Source organism: Salmo trutta, chromosome 23 (genome assembly GCF_901001165.1).
Source record: "Salmo trutta chromosome 23, fSalTru1.1, whole genome shotgun sequence".
NCBI lineage: Eukaryota > Metazoa > Chordata > Actinopteri > Salmoniformes > Salmonidae > Salmo > Salmo trutta.
The window spans coordinates 3,786,585-3,803,986 of NC_042979.1; the positions used below are offsets into that span (position 1 = coordinate 3,786,585).

General features: G+C 41.4%; 1 protein-coding gene across 3 annotated transcripts in view; it reads right to left on the reverse strand.

The window, feature by feature from the left end:
- Positions 1-17,402, reverse strand: part of znf462 (zinc finger protein 462) — a 101,601-nt gene that overhangs the window by 22,211 nt on the left and 61,988 nt on the right. For 2 of the 3 annotated variants that reach the window (XM_029708530.1, XM_029708527.1), the window contains exons 5-6: positions 13,750-14,153; positions 5,176-5,294 (exon numbers count right to left, since the gene is read on the reverse strand). In XM_029708530.1, the coding sequence (XP_029564390.1) occupies positions 5,176-5,294; positions 13,750-14,153 (523 nt within the window). The remainder of the gene's footprint in view (positions 1-5,175; positions 5,295-13,749; positions 14,154-17,402) is intronic. The other variant, XM_029708529.1, reaches the window with a different exon arrangement.

Sequence of the window (17,402 nt, forward strand, 5' to 3'; positions counted from 1 at the left end):
TGAAATTGGTACTTAATGCAGGTGAAACCAAGTACACTATTTGTTATTTTCTAATTCACGTAAAAATGTATCTGATGATTTACGCATAATTATGTACATTTGATGGTGCCCTCATTGATCGTGTTATAAATATCTGGGCATCTGGATGACGAAAATCTTTCAGAAAGAATGTTAATGAGTTAAGAAATTAAGATTTCAAATGGGCTTATTTTATAGGAATATGTCATGCCTTTCGTTATATAGCAGAAAATAATAATTCAGTCGACATTTATTCCGGCTTTAGACTATGGTGGTATTGTCTATATGAATGCAGCTGCCACTGTATTTAACACAGTTTATCATAGTGCGCTACCTTTCGTTACACCAATAGGTTCAGTATACACCACTACATTCTTTATCAGAAAGTAGGATGGACCTCTCTTAAGTCTCATAGATCATTTCACTGCTCTGTTTTTGTTTACAAAGCCTTCTAGTGCAAACTTCCACGATACCTTACTTCGTTGTTAAATTACAGACATACGAGTTACCAGACCCAATAGCAGGGATGGCTAACTCTAGGGCCCGTTGATCACTAAAGAATTAGGAAATCTGCAAAGCCTTCTGCACTTTGATGGTCTGGTGTCTCTAGGGCAGTTCAAGTTGTTCATGAAGGACCTCATTGTGTTTGTTCTTAAATTGCTTGTAGTATTGTATGTTTTTATTATGTTTTAGGTTTGAATGCTGTACATTTAATGAATTGTGCTCATGCAGGGCTTGGTTTCAATGGGACTCCCTGCTAAAATGAAGTAAACAAATATATAATTATAATTTCGTTAAAGCCCAAGTCCCAGTTCAACCCAGTTAAAAAGAAAAAGACAGAGTGCAAAAGCAAGGACTATCTCTCTTTGGCAAAGGAGCATAAACTTTGGTCAGAGAGAAACTCTTTTGAGAGTGGCTTTATCCAACTTAGTATAGAGTTGAGCATGTCAGTCAGTGTTCAGACTTCGAGTAGCACAAGACACAAAAATCTGCCTCTGTCACCAATTTTCCTTTTTTTTTTTTACACTTTTTATGATGACCACCCTCAGTCCATTCAAGGGAAAATCGATTGGCTTGGTACTATATAGTAAGCCCAAAAGCTTTCAGCCAGACAGACAGAGCCAGCACCTGCCGACGGATCTGAAAAGAGGGGTGTTGACACTCATTTTCTGCTAATCTACCCTTGAATGACTTTCGCACCTTATCGAGAGAACCAGCATTCACATAACGCATGCTGCCCACTACGCTACCCACTGTGCACACCATGTCATTTCAACGTGGAGATGTTGGTAATATTTGGTTGAGATCAATGAGATTTCAATCTTTATTCACCCACTCACAAGGAGGGTAAGTAGTTTGTTGAATTCCCAATGTGTTATCACTATGCTTAAAACCATCTAAAAGAACAACCAAATTCCAATAAAAAAACAATGTTTGATTTTTGGTTTCGTTGTCTTCAAACACTGCGCTTTCAACTATTTAAAAGCCCAACAAAGGCCTAGGTCAGATCAAGCATTAACCGGCGATAGCCGACACCCGCATAGGTAGTGCTTTGGCGGTGTCTGAGGTAGAGCTGTCAAATCAGAGCGGCTGCTCCTGTGGTCATTGTCACGAAGCCACACCCGTCCCACTTGTGTTAGAAGTTTAGAATGAGAAAGTGTCGGCTAGCACGGATCTGATAGAATCTGGCCCAAGGTTCAAATGGGAATACAATGTCAGATATTCGGTATTCATACATCTTCACTGTACTTCTTCTAAGTAGTAGTACTGCTAGGTTTTACACAGGCAAATGTAACAAATAACTACATTTTCTATAAAAAAACGGTACAAATGATACATTTGTGACATCAATATATACGATATAAAATAATAAAAATTATTCAATACAATAATATGTATGTAAAACATTTACATTTGACATTTTTTTCATTTAGCAGATCTAAAATCTATGAAAAAAAATTCTGAGAACAGTAATATTTTACACAAACATGAAGGTACCCATAAGCAATAATTTCAGAAGAAAACAGACAAATGTAAAAAATTGGCGTAAATAGCATTTTGAAAATAAACTCTTCAAATACTGTTACAATAGTTTGCAAGATGGCATTTACATTAGACTACGTACTGTATTACAAAAGTAATAATGAATTGTGTTTGGTTGACAATGCAACCAAATATCAACATGAAGTGAATTTAAAGTTTGATTTGATTTATTCCTATCCTTTATCTTTGATTTTCGGCTGAGATGGAGACGTGAATCCAACATATTCCTTATTAACTTGAAGATTCAATCTGAAATCAACCTAAGCCTCAAGTCCTAGGCTTATATGTATTGTACATTTTTTTGTTCAACCCTGGGTTGAATTGAAACATTAGTTGTTACTAACTTCAAATGCCGTAAGCCTAAATAGTATCCTTGATGATATATCACTTATGGTTACATTTTATTTGCTCTGTTAAACCTACCCTTTGAAGGACTTCGATAGCAACAGTGAATATATTTAGTTATTAATAGATAGATTCAATAATCATTCTCACGATAGCACATTGGCAGAAGTCAGTGACAAATACAAAGCTAAGCAGGGCTGACCTTAGTTAAAACCCTGGATGGGAGACTAAATAGGTAACTGTACTGTAGATAGTTCAACTCTCCAGTAGATGGTGCGGCCCAGCTTATTATTTTTTTTCTGATAGTGGATATACCATTGAAAACCTGACGTTGTTTCAAAGGTACAAATTCAACATATTTTATACAAGGTTCGTCTATGTTGAAAATTGGTTACCGTGATGACATAATCCCGTGGTTGAAATTGTATCCTCCAAACAACAGTTTTGATTGCTTTTTGCAAATCCAATGTATTTTCCACGTAGACTCTACGTCACAATGAGTTGACAAATTACGTTGAAACAATGTTGATTCAACCAGTTTGTGCCCAATGGGTATGGATTCCACAGCATACACATTATGCATTACCAAGGCAGCAATCAAAACCCACAGGCAAATAAGTGGCTGGATGATTGTGAGATTGATACAATATACAACAGAAGCAGAAAACATGGTGTTTTGACACCACCGCCAACAGACCATGTCAGAACACTTTCAAAATGTAATCAGATTCTAAATGGCTCTGGTTCGGAAGTCGATTATCTGAATCAACTGTTGATTGTTGTTGACTCATCTTTCTGTGTTATTTTCCAATCATAACTGAGACAACATTCGCGACTAGTTTTTGTACTCTCATTGTCATTTGTGATGATTGACTATCTATTCCTCTGCTCGGGCGTTGGTTCACTGGCTGCATCTGCGGAATCAATTTCTGTAGACTACAGAATCCTTTGCAAAAATACAAAATATCTAATGAAAGAAACATAACATTGAACAGAGAAAATATACAGGCTGTGTCTGCAATGGCACCCTTTTCTCTAGGCACCCTTTTCTCTATATAGTGTACTACTTTTTGACCATTTTGGACTCAACCAAAGACTCGCATAGCTATGATATTCAATGGACTCAATCACAAGACAGTTTAAGATATTCCCATAGGGGACATCCTAAGGGAATGATAATATTAGTGTTGATTTAAGATCCTCAAACAGCTGTGGTAGTCAGACATTCAGACTAGCCCACAGCCCAATACACAGGTGTGGTCAATAACCCACTAGTCTGTTTCAGGATCAGTTTGTGCTGTTTAGCCAACTACAAGTAAAAATTATACTTACAGTGCCTTCAGAAAGTATTCATACACCTTGACTTTTTCCACATTTTGTTGTGTTTACAAGGTGGGATTAAAATGGATTCAATTGTCATTTCTTGTCAACGATCGACACAAAATACTCTATAACGTCAAAGCGAAAGAAAAACATTTGTAAAACATTTATGAAAAATAAAACACTAATATATCTTTATTACATAAGTATTAAACCAATACATATCAATACATGTTAGAATCAATTGATTACAGCTGTGAATATTTCTGGGTAAGTCTAAGAGCTTTGCACACCTGTATTATACAATATTTGTACATTATTCTTTAAGAATTTTTGTTCACACTCTGCCAAGTTGGTTGTTGATCCTTGCTAGACAGCCATTTTCAAGTCTTGCCACAGATTTTCAAGCCGATTTAAGTAAAAACTCAGGAACATTCAATGATGTATTGGTAAGCCACGCCAGCGTATATTTGGCTTTGTGATCTAGGTTATTATCCTGCTGAAAGGTGAATTTGTCTCCCAGTGTGTTGGAAAGCAGACTAAACCAGGTTTTCCTCAGATTCTTTTTATTTAAAAAACTCCCTAGTCCTTGCCAATGACAAGCATACCCATAACATGATGCAGCCACCACCATGCTTGAAAATATGAAGAGTGGTACTAAGTGATGTGTTGGATTTGCCCCAAACATAACACTTTTTTATTCAGGACATAAAGTTTCACTTTAGTGCCTTATTGCATACAGGATGCATGTTTTGGAATATGTTTTATTCTGTACTTCCTTCCTACTTTTCACTCTGTCATTTAGGTTAGTATTGTGGAGTAAGTACAATGTTGTTGATGGATCCTCAGTTTTCTCCTATTACAGCCATTAAACTCTCTAACTGTTTTAAAGTCACCATTGGCCTCAAGGTGAAATCCCTGAGCGGTTTCCTTCCTCTCTGGCAAATGAGTTAGGAAGGATGCCTGTATCTTTGTAGTGACTGGGTGTATTGATACACCATCCAAAGTGTAAGTAATAACTTCACCATGCTCAAAAGGATATTTAATGTCTGATTATTATTTTTTACCGATCTACCAATAGGGGCATTGGAAAACATTCCTGGTCTTTGTTGTTGAATTTGTGTTTGTAAATCACTGCTCGACTGAGGGACCGTACAGATAATTGACTTATTGACTCAAGACATTTCAGCTTCCATTTTTTTATTAATTTGTAAAAATGGCTAAAAACATAATTGTACTTTGACATTATGGGGTATTGTGTGTAGGCCAGTGACACAAAATCGAAATTTAATCCATTTTAAATTTAGGCTGTAACACAACAAAATGTGGAACAATTCAAGGGGTGTGAAAACTTTGAAGGCACTGGAAGTAGAAGTTTTGCCCCATAACAAACACTGACCACTCGTGAAGTCGTGGTGAGCACAGAGTAGTGAGGTGTGTGGTTTTTACCTGGGTGTGCTTTGTGCAGATGACTCTTCAATCGGCTCAGGTAAGCAGACTTAAAAGGACAGAGCTTGCATCTGAACGGCTTGTGGTGCCTGTGGTGAGACTGCACATGTTTGTCCAGACTGAGGAGAGAGACACAGACAAAGAGGAGAGAGAGTGAATGAGAAGAAAGGGAGGGAGACAGAGAGAGGGGGGGTCAGAGTGGGAGAGAAAGAGAGATATAGAGAAAGAAACGCCTACACCAGGTGTGGGCAAACTACAGCACATTCAAATCCAGCCCACAGGAGGTTTGATAATTACATTTTTTTTTAAACTCTTGAATGTCTAAAACCAGATAGAAAATATGTAGAAATTAGAATGGACTTTTCAAATAACTGCCCTTTTCCTGGCCTGCAAATTGATTTTTACAAACAAATCAATTACAAAAAATATGCGCGGCGCTTGAAATCCTGTGGCCCTTGAGCCAAAATGTTTGCCGACCCCTGGTCTGCACATATGTTTCAACACATCACAACAGAATACTTCCAAGGAAGCAGAGGGAATCTGATTGTACCTAACTTGATTTTCTGAACCACAACTAGCAGAGCATTTCCAATGACTATTGAGCAGAGGCCATAGCGGAAAACCATCTACCATGGTCCCAGTATCCCTAGTGTATCTCTGTGTGTCTGACTGCAAACCACATAGAAGGTATCTGGGGAATATGAATGTGTTTTCATCCCAGCCTCTTGGGTGGCATAGGAACACATTTACTTTCTGGGTCAGCAATACAGTGGGACTACACAAAGGAGCTGAGATGAGGTCTTTCAGCTTTGGATAAGAAGACAAATTACACTATCAAAATGTCTGCCATGTCTACAGTGTCTCAATGGATTCTACTGGAGTGAGTTTTGGAGGAAATGCGCATTCCATCTAGCCTGGTGCCAGATCTCTTTGGGCTCTTTTCTACCCCACTGCTCCGTCATTGTCAATCACAAACAGACTGGCACTTAGGCTACATTCCATCCAGAGTGTATGTCCGATATAAAGCACAGCTCAGATGACAGATGGCGTTCACAGATAGGGCTGCCGTGCTTCTAGCGCTTAGGAAACTTTGCAGTATATGTATTTTTTGTGTTATCTCTTACATTATTAACTCATAATTTTTTGTGTGTTATTACAGCCAGGAAGAACTGGCTTCAGAACGGCGGTAACTCACCAGCATTATCAGCACTACGACCAGGAATACGACTTTCCTGAATCTAATCCTTTGTTTGTACCTCCCAGGGCAATTGAACTGATTCCAGAGGCTGACCCAAAACACCACCGGAGGAGAGGTCCTTGGAGTGGACTTCTAGTCCTACTCAGGAGGCGCGCACACCACCCACCGCTTCCGAGTATATTACTTGCTAAAGTTCAGTCTCTGGATAACAAAGTTTACGAGCTCAAGGCGAGGATTTCCTTCCAGAGAGACTTCAGGGATAGTAACATACTCTTCAGGGATAGTAACATACTCTGTTTCATGTCTGAGTTCGTACAGCCAGTTAGGTTCTCAGTTCATCACGTAGAACAGGAAAAAATATCACTCCGGGAAGAAGAAGGGCAGGGGTGTATGTTCCATGATTAACTACTCATGGTGTGATTGTGATAACATACAGGAACTCAGGTCCTTTTGTTCACCTAACCTAGAATACCTCACAATCAAATGCCGACCGTATTACCTCCCAACAGAATTCTCTTCGGTTATAGTCACAGCCGTGTATATTCCCCCTCAAGCCGATACCACGACGGCCCTCAAAGAACTTCACTGGACTTTATGCAAACTGAAAACCACATATGCTGAGGCAGCATGCTGAGGCAGATTTTAACAAAGCAAATTTGAGGAAAACGCTACTGAAGTTCCATCAACACATTGACTGTAGTACTAGTGCAGCTAAAACACTCGACCACTGCTACTCCAACTTCTAGGATGCATACAAGACCCTCCCCCGCCCTCCCTTCGGCAAATCTGATCACGACTCCATTTTGCTCCTCCCTTCTTATGGGCAGGAACTTAAACAGGAAGTACCCATGTTAAGGACTATTCAACGCAGGTCTGACCAATCGGAATCCACGCTTCAAGATTGTTTTGATCACGCGGACTGGGATATGTTCCAGGTAGCCTCCGAGAATAACATTGATGAATACACTGATACGGTGACTGAGTTTATCAAGAAGTGTATAGGAGATGTTGTACCCACTGTGACAATAAAAAAACTACCCTAACCAGGAACCAAGGATAGATGGCAATATTTGAGCAAAACTGAAAGCTTGAACCATCGCATTTAACCATGGCAAGGTGACTGAGAATATGGCCAGAACACAAACAGTGTAGTTATTCCCTCCGTAAGGCAATCAAACAGGCAAAACGTCAATATAAAGACAAAGTGGAGTCGCAATTCAAAGGCTCAGACACGAGACGTACAGTAGAAGTCGGAAGTTTACATACACCTTAGCCAAATACATTTAATCTCAGTTTTTCACAATCCTAGTAAAAATTCCCTGTCTTACGTCAGTTAGGATCACCACTTTATTTTAAGAATGTGAAATGTCAGAATAATAGTAGAGAGAAAGATATATTTCAGCTTTTATTCCTTTCATCACATTCCTAGTGGGTCAGAAGTTTACATACACTCAATTAGTATTTGGTAGCATTGCCTTTAAATTGTTTAACTTGGGTCTTGCGTTTCGGGTAGCCTTCCCACAATAAGTTTTGGTTTGTAGGCCTCCTTGCTCGCACACGCTTTTTCAGTTCTGCCCACAAATGTTCTATAGGATTGAGGTCAGGGCTTTGTGATGGCAACTCGAATACCTTGACTTTGTTGTCCTTAAGCCATTTTGCCACAACTTTGGAAGTATTGTTTTCCTCCAAACATAACGATGGTCATTATGGCCAAACAGTTCTATTTTTGTTTCATCAGACCAGAGGACATTTCTCCAAAAAGTACGATCTTTGTCTCCATGTGCAGTTGCAAACCGTAGTCTGGCTTTTTTATGGCGGTTTTGGAGCAGTGGCTTCTTCCTTGCTGAGCGGCTTTTCAGGTTATGTCGATATAGGACTCGTTTTACTGTGGATATAGATTCTTTTGTACCTGTTTCCTCCAGCATCTTCACAAGGTCCTTTGCTGTTGTTCTGGGATTGATTTGCACTTTTCGCACCAAAGTACGTTCATCTCTAGGAGACAGAACGCGTTTATACTTGCATACTATTGTTTGTACAGATGAACGTGGTACCTTCAGGTGTTTGGAAATTGCTCCCAAGGATGAACAAGACTTGTGGAGGTCTACATTTCTTTTCTGAGGTCTTGGCTGATTTCTTTTGATGTTCCCATGATGTCAAGCAAAGAGGCACTGAGTTTGAAGGTAGGCCTTGAAATACATCCACACGTACACCTCCAATTGACTCAAATGATGTCAATTAGCCTATCAGAAGCTTCTAAAGCCATGACATCATTTTCGGAAATTTTCCAAGCTGTTTCAAGGCACAGTCAATTTAGTGTATCTAAACTGACCCACTGGAATTGTGATACAGTGAATTATAAGTGAAATAATCTGTCTGTAAACAATTGTTGGAAAAATTACTTGTGTCATGCACAAAGTAGATGTCCTAACCGACTTGTCAAAACTATAGTTTGTTAACAAGACATTTGTGGAATGGTTGAAAAACAAGTTTTAATGACTCCAACCTAAGTGTATGTAAACTTCCGACTTCAACTGTATACACTAAGTGTAGAAAACATTTGCAACCTAATACTGAGTTGCACTCCCTTTTGTCCTGAGAACAGCCTCAATTTGTTGGAGCATGGACTCTACAAGGTGTCGAAAGAGTTCCACAGGGATGCTGGGCCATTTTCCCACAGTCAAATTGGCTGATAGTGGATCTCTCCGAATAACTCATTCCAGATCATCCCAGAGATGCTCAATTGGATTGAGATTTGGTGACTGGGCAGGCCACTGCAGTAAGATGAATTCTCTGTCATGTTTGTGGAACCATTTCTGGACAATCCTAGCCTTGTGGCATGGGGCATTATCCTGCTGAAAGAAATCTATTTGCACTGCTGCCATGAAGGACTGCACCTGATTGGTAATGATGTTCAGATATCCTGTGACATTCAAACATTGCTCCACTTTTATTAAGGGGTCCAATGTGTGCCATGAAAACACCCTCAACACAATCACACCACCACCATCACCACCAGTGTGCAATGTTGAAACGCTGATGGATGCATATACTCATGGGGTTTTCTCCATACCCTAGTCCTCCCATCAGCGTGAAACAGCAGGAACCAGGATTCATCAGACCAGGCAATGTGTTTCCAATTCTCAAGGGTTCAGTGTTTTCGTTCCTTAGCCCACTGCAGCCGCAGTCTCTTGTTTTTTGCTGAAAGAAGTGGAACTGAAATACCACATTGTGTCAAGGTACGACGAGTTGTGCATTCTTTTATGTGTCTTTGGGCAGCAATGTTGTACTGGACTGTCAGTTGACTAACCGTAGCCAGTCTGTTGCTCTGCACAATTTGTGTCAGCCTTCTTTGTCCTCTTTCATCAATGGCCCGTTTTTGACCACTGGCTGGATATCCTTTTGGTGGTGGACCATTCTTTATACGCACGAGGAACTGTTGAGGGTGAAAAACCCAGCAGAGTTGCAGTTCTTGACACACTCAAACCGGAGTGCCTGGCACCTACTACCACACCCCATTCAAAGGCACTTACATATTTTTTCTTGCCTATTCACCCCCTGAATGGCAACATACACAATCCATGTCTCAAGGCTTAAAAATCCTTCTTTAACCTGTCTCCTTCCGTTCATCTACACTGATTGAAGTGGATTTAACAGATGACATCAATAAGGGATCATAGCCTTCACCTGGATTCACCTGGTCAGTCTATGTCATGGAAAGAGCAGGTGTTCCAAATGTTCTGTCCACTCACTGTAATATAATATATGCCATTTAGCAGAATATTTTATCCAAAGCAACTTACAGTCATGCGTGCATAAATTTTACATATGGATGGTCCCGGGAATCAAACCCACTAGCCTGGCGTTACAAGCGCCATGCTCTACCAACTGAGCTATAAGGACCATTATTCATCATAACAGTAACACACTCAATGTTAAACAATGCAGATGGCTAACGTCAGCGAACTCCAAATCCCAGAATGCCCCTGGTACATAAAGGTTATTTTCTGGATCAAAAAGGGGCTTAGGTGGTGCGTGTGGCATGGGGCATGGCAGGGTGCATAGCAATGGGCTGGATTTTAGATAACATTTTAGAGGCCCCCATCTTGCGGTGTAGAGAAATGTTTTAATATTTATTCCTGCAATTCTACAAATATCTCCATGGAGTTAAGAGAAAATGTAGTAGTTTTAAAGCTAATTTCCTGCGATTCTACATATTCTGCCATGGAGCAGAGAGAAAATTGTGCCGTTTTATGCATTTTGCCATGGCTTAATGCTGTGTTCTTTTGCTCAAACATAATAACAAAATCAATACCGCAAAATGCATTGTTTTGGGAATTTTAGCTTTTATTTTGGTGATTGTTAGTTCTCAAAGATTATATTATAAAAAAATATATAGGTCCATTGTCTTTTCTACATATTTAATATCTTTATATCTGGTTTTAGTCAGTTAAGTTTACAGTGAAAGTGTCTTTCCATCCCGAAAATGTATTTACAAAAAAAAAACATTTATATACAGTACCAGTCACACCTACTTGTTCCGGGGTTTTTCTTTATTTTTCCTATTTTCTACATTGTAGAATAATAGTGAAGACATCAAAACTATGAAATAACACACATGGAATCATGTAGTAACCCAAAAAGTGTTTAACAAATCAAAATAAGTGTTTTATTTTAGATTATTTAAAGTAGCCACCCTTTGCCTTGATGACAGCTTTGCACACTCTTGGCATTCTCTAAACCAGCTTCATGAGGTAGTCACCTGGAATTTCAATGAACAGGTGTGCATTGTTAAAAGTTAATTTGTGGAATTACTTTCCTTCCAATCAGTTGTGTTGTGACAAGGTAAAGGTGGTGTACAGAAGATATCCCTATTTGGTAAAATACATAGTCCATATTATGGCAAGAACAGCTCAAATAAGCAAAAAGAAACGACAGTCCATCATTACTTTAAAACATGAAGGTAAGTCAAAAGTTTCTTCAAGTGCAGTCGCAAAAACCATCAAGCGCTATGATGAAACTGCTGGTTCTCATGAGAAACGACACTGGAAAGAAAGAAGCAGTTACTTCTGCTGCAGAGGATAAGTTCATTAGAGTTACCAGCCTCAGAAATTGCAGCCCAAATAAATGCTTCACAGAGTTTAAGTAACAGACACATCAATACATCAACTGTTCAGAGGAGACTGTGTGAATCAGGCCTTCATGGTCGAATTGCTGCAAAGAAACCACTAATAAAGGACAGCAATAAGAAGAAGAGACATGGTTGGGCCAACATGAGCAATGGACATTAGACCAGTGGAAATCTGTCATTTGGTCTGATGAGTCCAAATTTTAGATTTTTGGATTCAACCGCCGTGTCTTTGTGAGACACAGAGTAGGTGAACGGATGATCTCCGCATGTGTGGTTCCCACCGTGAAGCATGGAGGAGGAGGTGTGATAGTGTGGGGGTGCTTTGCTGGTGACACTGTTGATGATTTATTTTGAATTCAAGGCACACTTAACCAGCATGGCTACCACAGCATTCTGCAGCAATACGCCATCCCATCTGGACTATCATTCGTTTTTCAATAGGACAATGACCCAACACACCTCCAGGCTGTGTAAGGGCTATTTGACCAAGAAGGAGAGTGATGGAGTGCTGCATCAGATGACCTGGCCTCCATAATCACCCGACCTCAACACAGTTGAGATAGTTTGGAGTTGAGTGAAGGAAAAGCAGGCAAAAAGTGCTCAGCATATTGTGGGAACTCCTTCAAGACTGCTGGAAAAGCATTCCAGGTAAAGCTGGTTGAGAGAATGCCAAGAGTGTGCTACTTTGAAGAATCTGAAATATAAAATATATTTTGAATGGTTTAAAACTTTGCATTGCGCATTATGATCTTAGGCTTGTGTGTGGCTGCTCGGCCATGGAAACCCATTTAACGAAGCTCCCGACTAACAGCTCTTCCAGAGCAGCTCTTCCATGCTTCCAGAGGCAGTTTGTAACTCGGTAGTGAGTGTTGCAACCGAGGACAATTTTTACACGCTACAGCACTCGGCAGTCCCGTTCTGTGAGCTTGTGTGGCCTACCACTTTGCGGCTGAGCTGTTGTTGCTCCTATACTTTTCCACTTCCCAATAACAGCACTTACATTTGACCAGGGCAATTCTAGTACGGCAGAAATGTGAAGAACTGACTTGTTGGAAAGGTGGCATTATATGACTTTGAACGTCACTGAGCTCTTTAGTAAGGCCATTCTACAGCCAATGTTTGTCTATGGAGATTGCATGTCTGTGTGCTCGATTTTATACAACTTTTGGCCACGTAGTGTAGAATGGTAGTCATCTTACATTTGGGAACTTGTACTTCACAGACCTATTGATCAAACAACCATGAAAAAAGTATGCTCTCTCCCTCAGTTGCCTATGTACATCAACAACAACAAGATCAACAACTAATGCTAGCCAGAGAGAGATGAGCTAAAATCTAACGAGGGAACACTAGATATACCCCCTCAAACTTTTTCAGCTAGTTGGCCGTCAAAATTGCACTGCTAAACGATGGGGAGTAGTAGCCTGCTCGTCCTTCTACAGGTTGTCTGCCAATGCATGCTTGTTCTAACCCACGTTTTGACAACTGAATGGGAACTTTCCTTCCTGCCTGCCAAATACATTGACGGACAACTAAGAGATATGCTAACTGTGGATAACAGTCGTTCAAGTTCAGCATAGCTAGCTAGCAACACGATTCACGTGTCTGTACACTTTCCTTCCGCTGCTCGCTGTAAACGGGACAAACAAAAGCAAAGCAATTGAAGTTGAATTCAATAATGCAAATGCATCAGCCTGTAATTTCATAAAGTAGAACTCAACTGTTGACTTGCTTGTGTGTCCTATTCGGCCCGCAGGCCTTGTGTTTGACACTTACGCTAGCCAATTAGCCAGGTTATGACTGACTTGTGATCATTGCCCTTGCTCGTTTGATTGTATTGACATTTCCAGCCTTAGTCACAGTAATCCGTTTTTGTTCAAAATATTGAGTCGTTGAAATTGAAACAGTGCATCCCGAATGAGTGGAGGCAGCAAAAAATGTCCCAGGCCAGCTGTGATTTACAACCTGATAGCAATATTTGTTGGACTACCAAGAAATGTATTGGTGAATTATATTAATCATGCATTGAACTGCATCCATCTATTCTCCCAACAATGCCTTAGTGTACGTCATGGAATGTTGAGTCAAATAGAACCTATTTGTAAAACCTCTTATAAAGTTGGTTTTGTAGCATAAACTAGGAATTTTATATTTTTTACTGATAATATGATTGTCTGTTTTGTTTCACATTTGCAAAGTAGTTAAAACACTGTCAGCTCCACTGTAAGTCTATATTATGTCCTCTTACTTGTGTCTGAAGGGGGAGACAAACTGGCAGTACTGGCAGCTGTACTTGTCCTCTCTGGTGAACATGGCCATGGCTGAGTGGCTCCTCTCGTGGGACCTCAGCCCCTGCATGGACATGAAGACACGGTCGCACTGGGCACACGGGTGTCCCCCCATAGGCCTCTCCTTCAACTGGTCAACGGGCAACACCGCCGCCCCAACCACCGGTGACATCCCAACTGCCATCTCTGCCGTTTCCATGGCAACAGCAGCCCCGGCGACCACCGGGCACATCGCAGCGGCCACCATCGTCAGGTCCTTGGGGACTGACTCCACGACAGAGTCGTTGGTCACCTCTTCCACCTCCCCGTTAGTGAGGCTGCTCTCAGCCGGGATGGTGGACAACGGCACATCTGCGACTTCCTGCTGTTGAAACATAAGATAAATATTTACTCTCAATTTCCATTTCACAAATATGCTCTGGCAGGTAACATGACATCCAGACTCATGCACTGTACTCCGAAATGTTGCCATTGTACGGGAGGTGAGTAACCTTGCCTGAGACATAGGCTTTAGCTCAGTGGGCTAAAACAGTCTTGATATTCAAAGAGGACCTGGAATCGAACTCAGTCAGTCACACCTTTGTGGCTATTATTAGATTCCTGAATTATTAGCCATAGAAAACTAACTTTGCCTTCCTGTAACTGTAGACATTAGCCCTGAAGAGGCCTCCTACCAGGCGACCAGAGACCACAGCCTGCCCTAAAAATGTTTTGCAACGGGAAACAGAAATGAACATTTCTTATTAGAGTCCAAGTCGTTTCAGTCTGTTTTCTTCCATTTCGTGCCTAATGAATACGACCCCAGGCTGCTCTGGTTTGTACGTCCCACTTCCTTGATCTGGGAAAGCACAAAGTGGTTCCTGTCCTGTTGTGCCCCTCTCTCGCTCCGTCTCTCTCTCGCTCTCTCACTCTCTCTCTCTCACACAGACAGGACAATTAACAGACAGCCAACCTGGCTTTTTATGACCTACGGGAAGCTCACTATTTCTGCTGAAGGACCTGACCCTGCACTTCATAGGACCATAAATAAGATGGGCGTCCACAGAGCTGCCCAGCCTTGTATCATCAGCCTATTCTCACCAAACTTTATGAGAGCGATGGGGACAGACCAGGGCCAGTCACAATGTAAATGGCAAGAGATCTAGTACAAATTAGCACAGAAACATCTAATAGCCTACATGTTCATATGAAACTAATATAGTATAATTATTCCCTTTCATTTGTATTTCTCTGGCAGACTTCATATCATCATATTAAAAACATTTCCAACACACTTATGGCCAAAACTCACCAAAGGCGAACATGCATGTGATTCATTTTAGAATGCATTGTTTTTAATTATAATGACCCAACCAGGCGGGTTGTCCGCTTTGACACCTCTCTCAATTAGAAGGTGTCTCTATTTTCGCATTTTATAGCTGATGCTGTAGTCACACAAAACAATACAAAAAATGTGTAATTATTCACTCTTTTTTTTTTTTTTTAATTGGAAGAGGTAGCCAAGTGTTGAGGCTTTACCATTCATACTTAATTAGACCAATTCGTCCACTTATGGAAACACAACATCGCCATCAGCAAAGATGATTGTAGATATGGACTATCCTGCTAGCATACAGTCTGGCTCGGATTAATTCAAAATACACCAGAGAACATAATTTAGCCACAGAGGATAAATCTTTTTTTATTTTTATTGTGGATTAAGTTTTATCACAAGCACATACAGGTAACTGCCAAAATAAAGGAAACACCAACATAAAGTGTCTTAAAAGTGTGTTAGGCCACCATGAGCTGCCAGAACAGCTTCAATGCTCCTTGGCATAGATTCTACAAGTGGACCTAAACCATGCCAGGAAAATGCACCCTACACACCATAACATAAACGTTGTATCCAGTGTTAGCTAGCTAGCTACATAGCTGTCTTTGCTGTCTTTGTATCTAAGATAATTGTGTAGTTTAGAGTAATTATCGAGGTTAGCTAGCCAGCCGCGACGCCGTTGTCCGTTGTCCAGACTCCAGACTTAGTCATCATCAAACCCACTGCTAGCTAGCCAACCGCTACCGACTAGCAGCGCTGTAGATACTAATACATTACAACGGAACGATTTGACTAGTGCAGTGTTAGCTAGCTAGCTACATAGTTGTCTTTGTCACAGCTTGATAATTGTGTAGTTTAGTAATTATCGAGGTTAGCTAGCCAGCTATTTCCGTCCCCCGCGACGCCATTTTTCCAAAAGTAGCCAACTATTACCGACGAGCAGCACTGTAGAAACTAAATACATTACAAAGGAACGTCTTGATTAGTGTTATGTTAGCTAGCTACAAAGTTGCTTTTGTATCATGACAAGGTGTAGTACTGAAACTATCGAGGTTACCTAGCCAGCTACACGTTCAAAGTCAACAACGCAGCCACTGCTAGCTAGCCTACTCCACCAGCCAGCAGTACTGTATCATCTTCGTCATTTTAGTCAATTTTTTGCAACGTAAGCTTAACTTTCTGAACATTCGAGACGTGTAGTCCACTTGTCATTCCAATCTCCTTTGCATTAGCGTAGCCTCTTCTGTAGCTTGTCAACTATGTGTCTGTCTATCCCTGTTCTCTCCCCTCTGCACAGGCCATACAAACACTTCACACCGCGTGGCCGCTGCCACTCTAACCTGGTGGTCCCAGCGCGCACAACACACGTGGAGTTCCAGGTCTCCGGCAGCCTCTGGAACTGCCGGTCTGCGGCCAACAAGGCTGAGTTCATCTCAGCCTATGCTACCCTCCAGTCCCTAGACTTCCTGGCGCTGACGGAAACATGGATTACCACAGAAAACACTGCTACTCCTACTGCTCTCCCCTCGTCTGCCCACGTGTTCTCGCATACCCCTAGAGCATCGAGCCAGCGGGGTGGTGGCACTGGAATCCTCATCTCTCCCAAGTGGACATTCTCTCTTTCTCCCCTGACCCATCTGTCTATCTCCTCATTTGAATTCCATGCTGTCACAGTTACCAGCCCTTTCAAGCTTAACATCCTTATCATTTATCGCCCTCCAGGTTCCCTTGGAGAGTTCATCAATGAGCTTGACGCCTTGATAAGTTCCTTTCCTGAGGATGGCTCACCTCTCACAGTTCTGGGTGACTTTAACCTCCCCACGTCTACCTTTGACTCATTCCTCTCTGCCTCCTTCTTTCCACTCCTCTCCTCTTTTGACCTCACCCTCTCACCTTCCCCCCCTACTCACAAGGCAGGCAATACGCTTGACCTCATCTTTACTAGATGCTGTTCTTCCACTAATCTCATTGCAACTCCCCTCCAAGTCTCCGACCACTACCTTGTATCCTTTTCCCTCTCGCTCTCATCCAACACTTCTCACTCTGCCCCTACTCGGATGGTATTGCGCCGTCCCAACCTTCGCTCTCTCTCTCCCGCTACTCTCTCCTCTTCCATCCTATCATCTCTTCCCTCTGCTCAAACCTTCTCCAACCTATCTCCTGATTCTGCCTCCTCAACCCTCCTCTCCTCCCTTTCTGCATCCTTTGATTTTCTCTGTCCCCTATCCTCCAGGCCGGCTCGGTCCTCCCCTCCTGCTCCGTGGCTCGACGACTCACTGCGAGCTCACAGAACAGGGC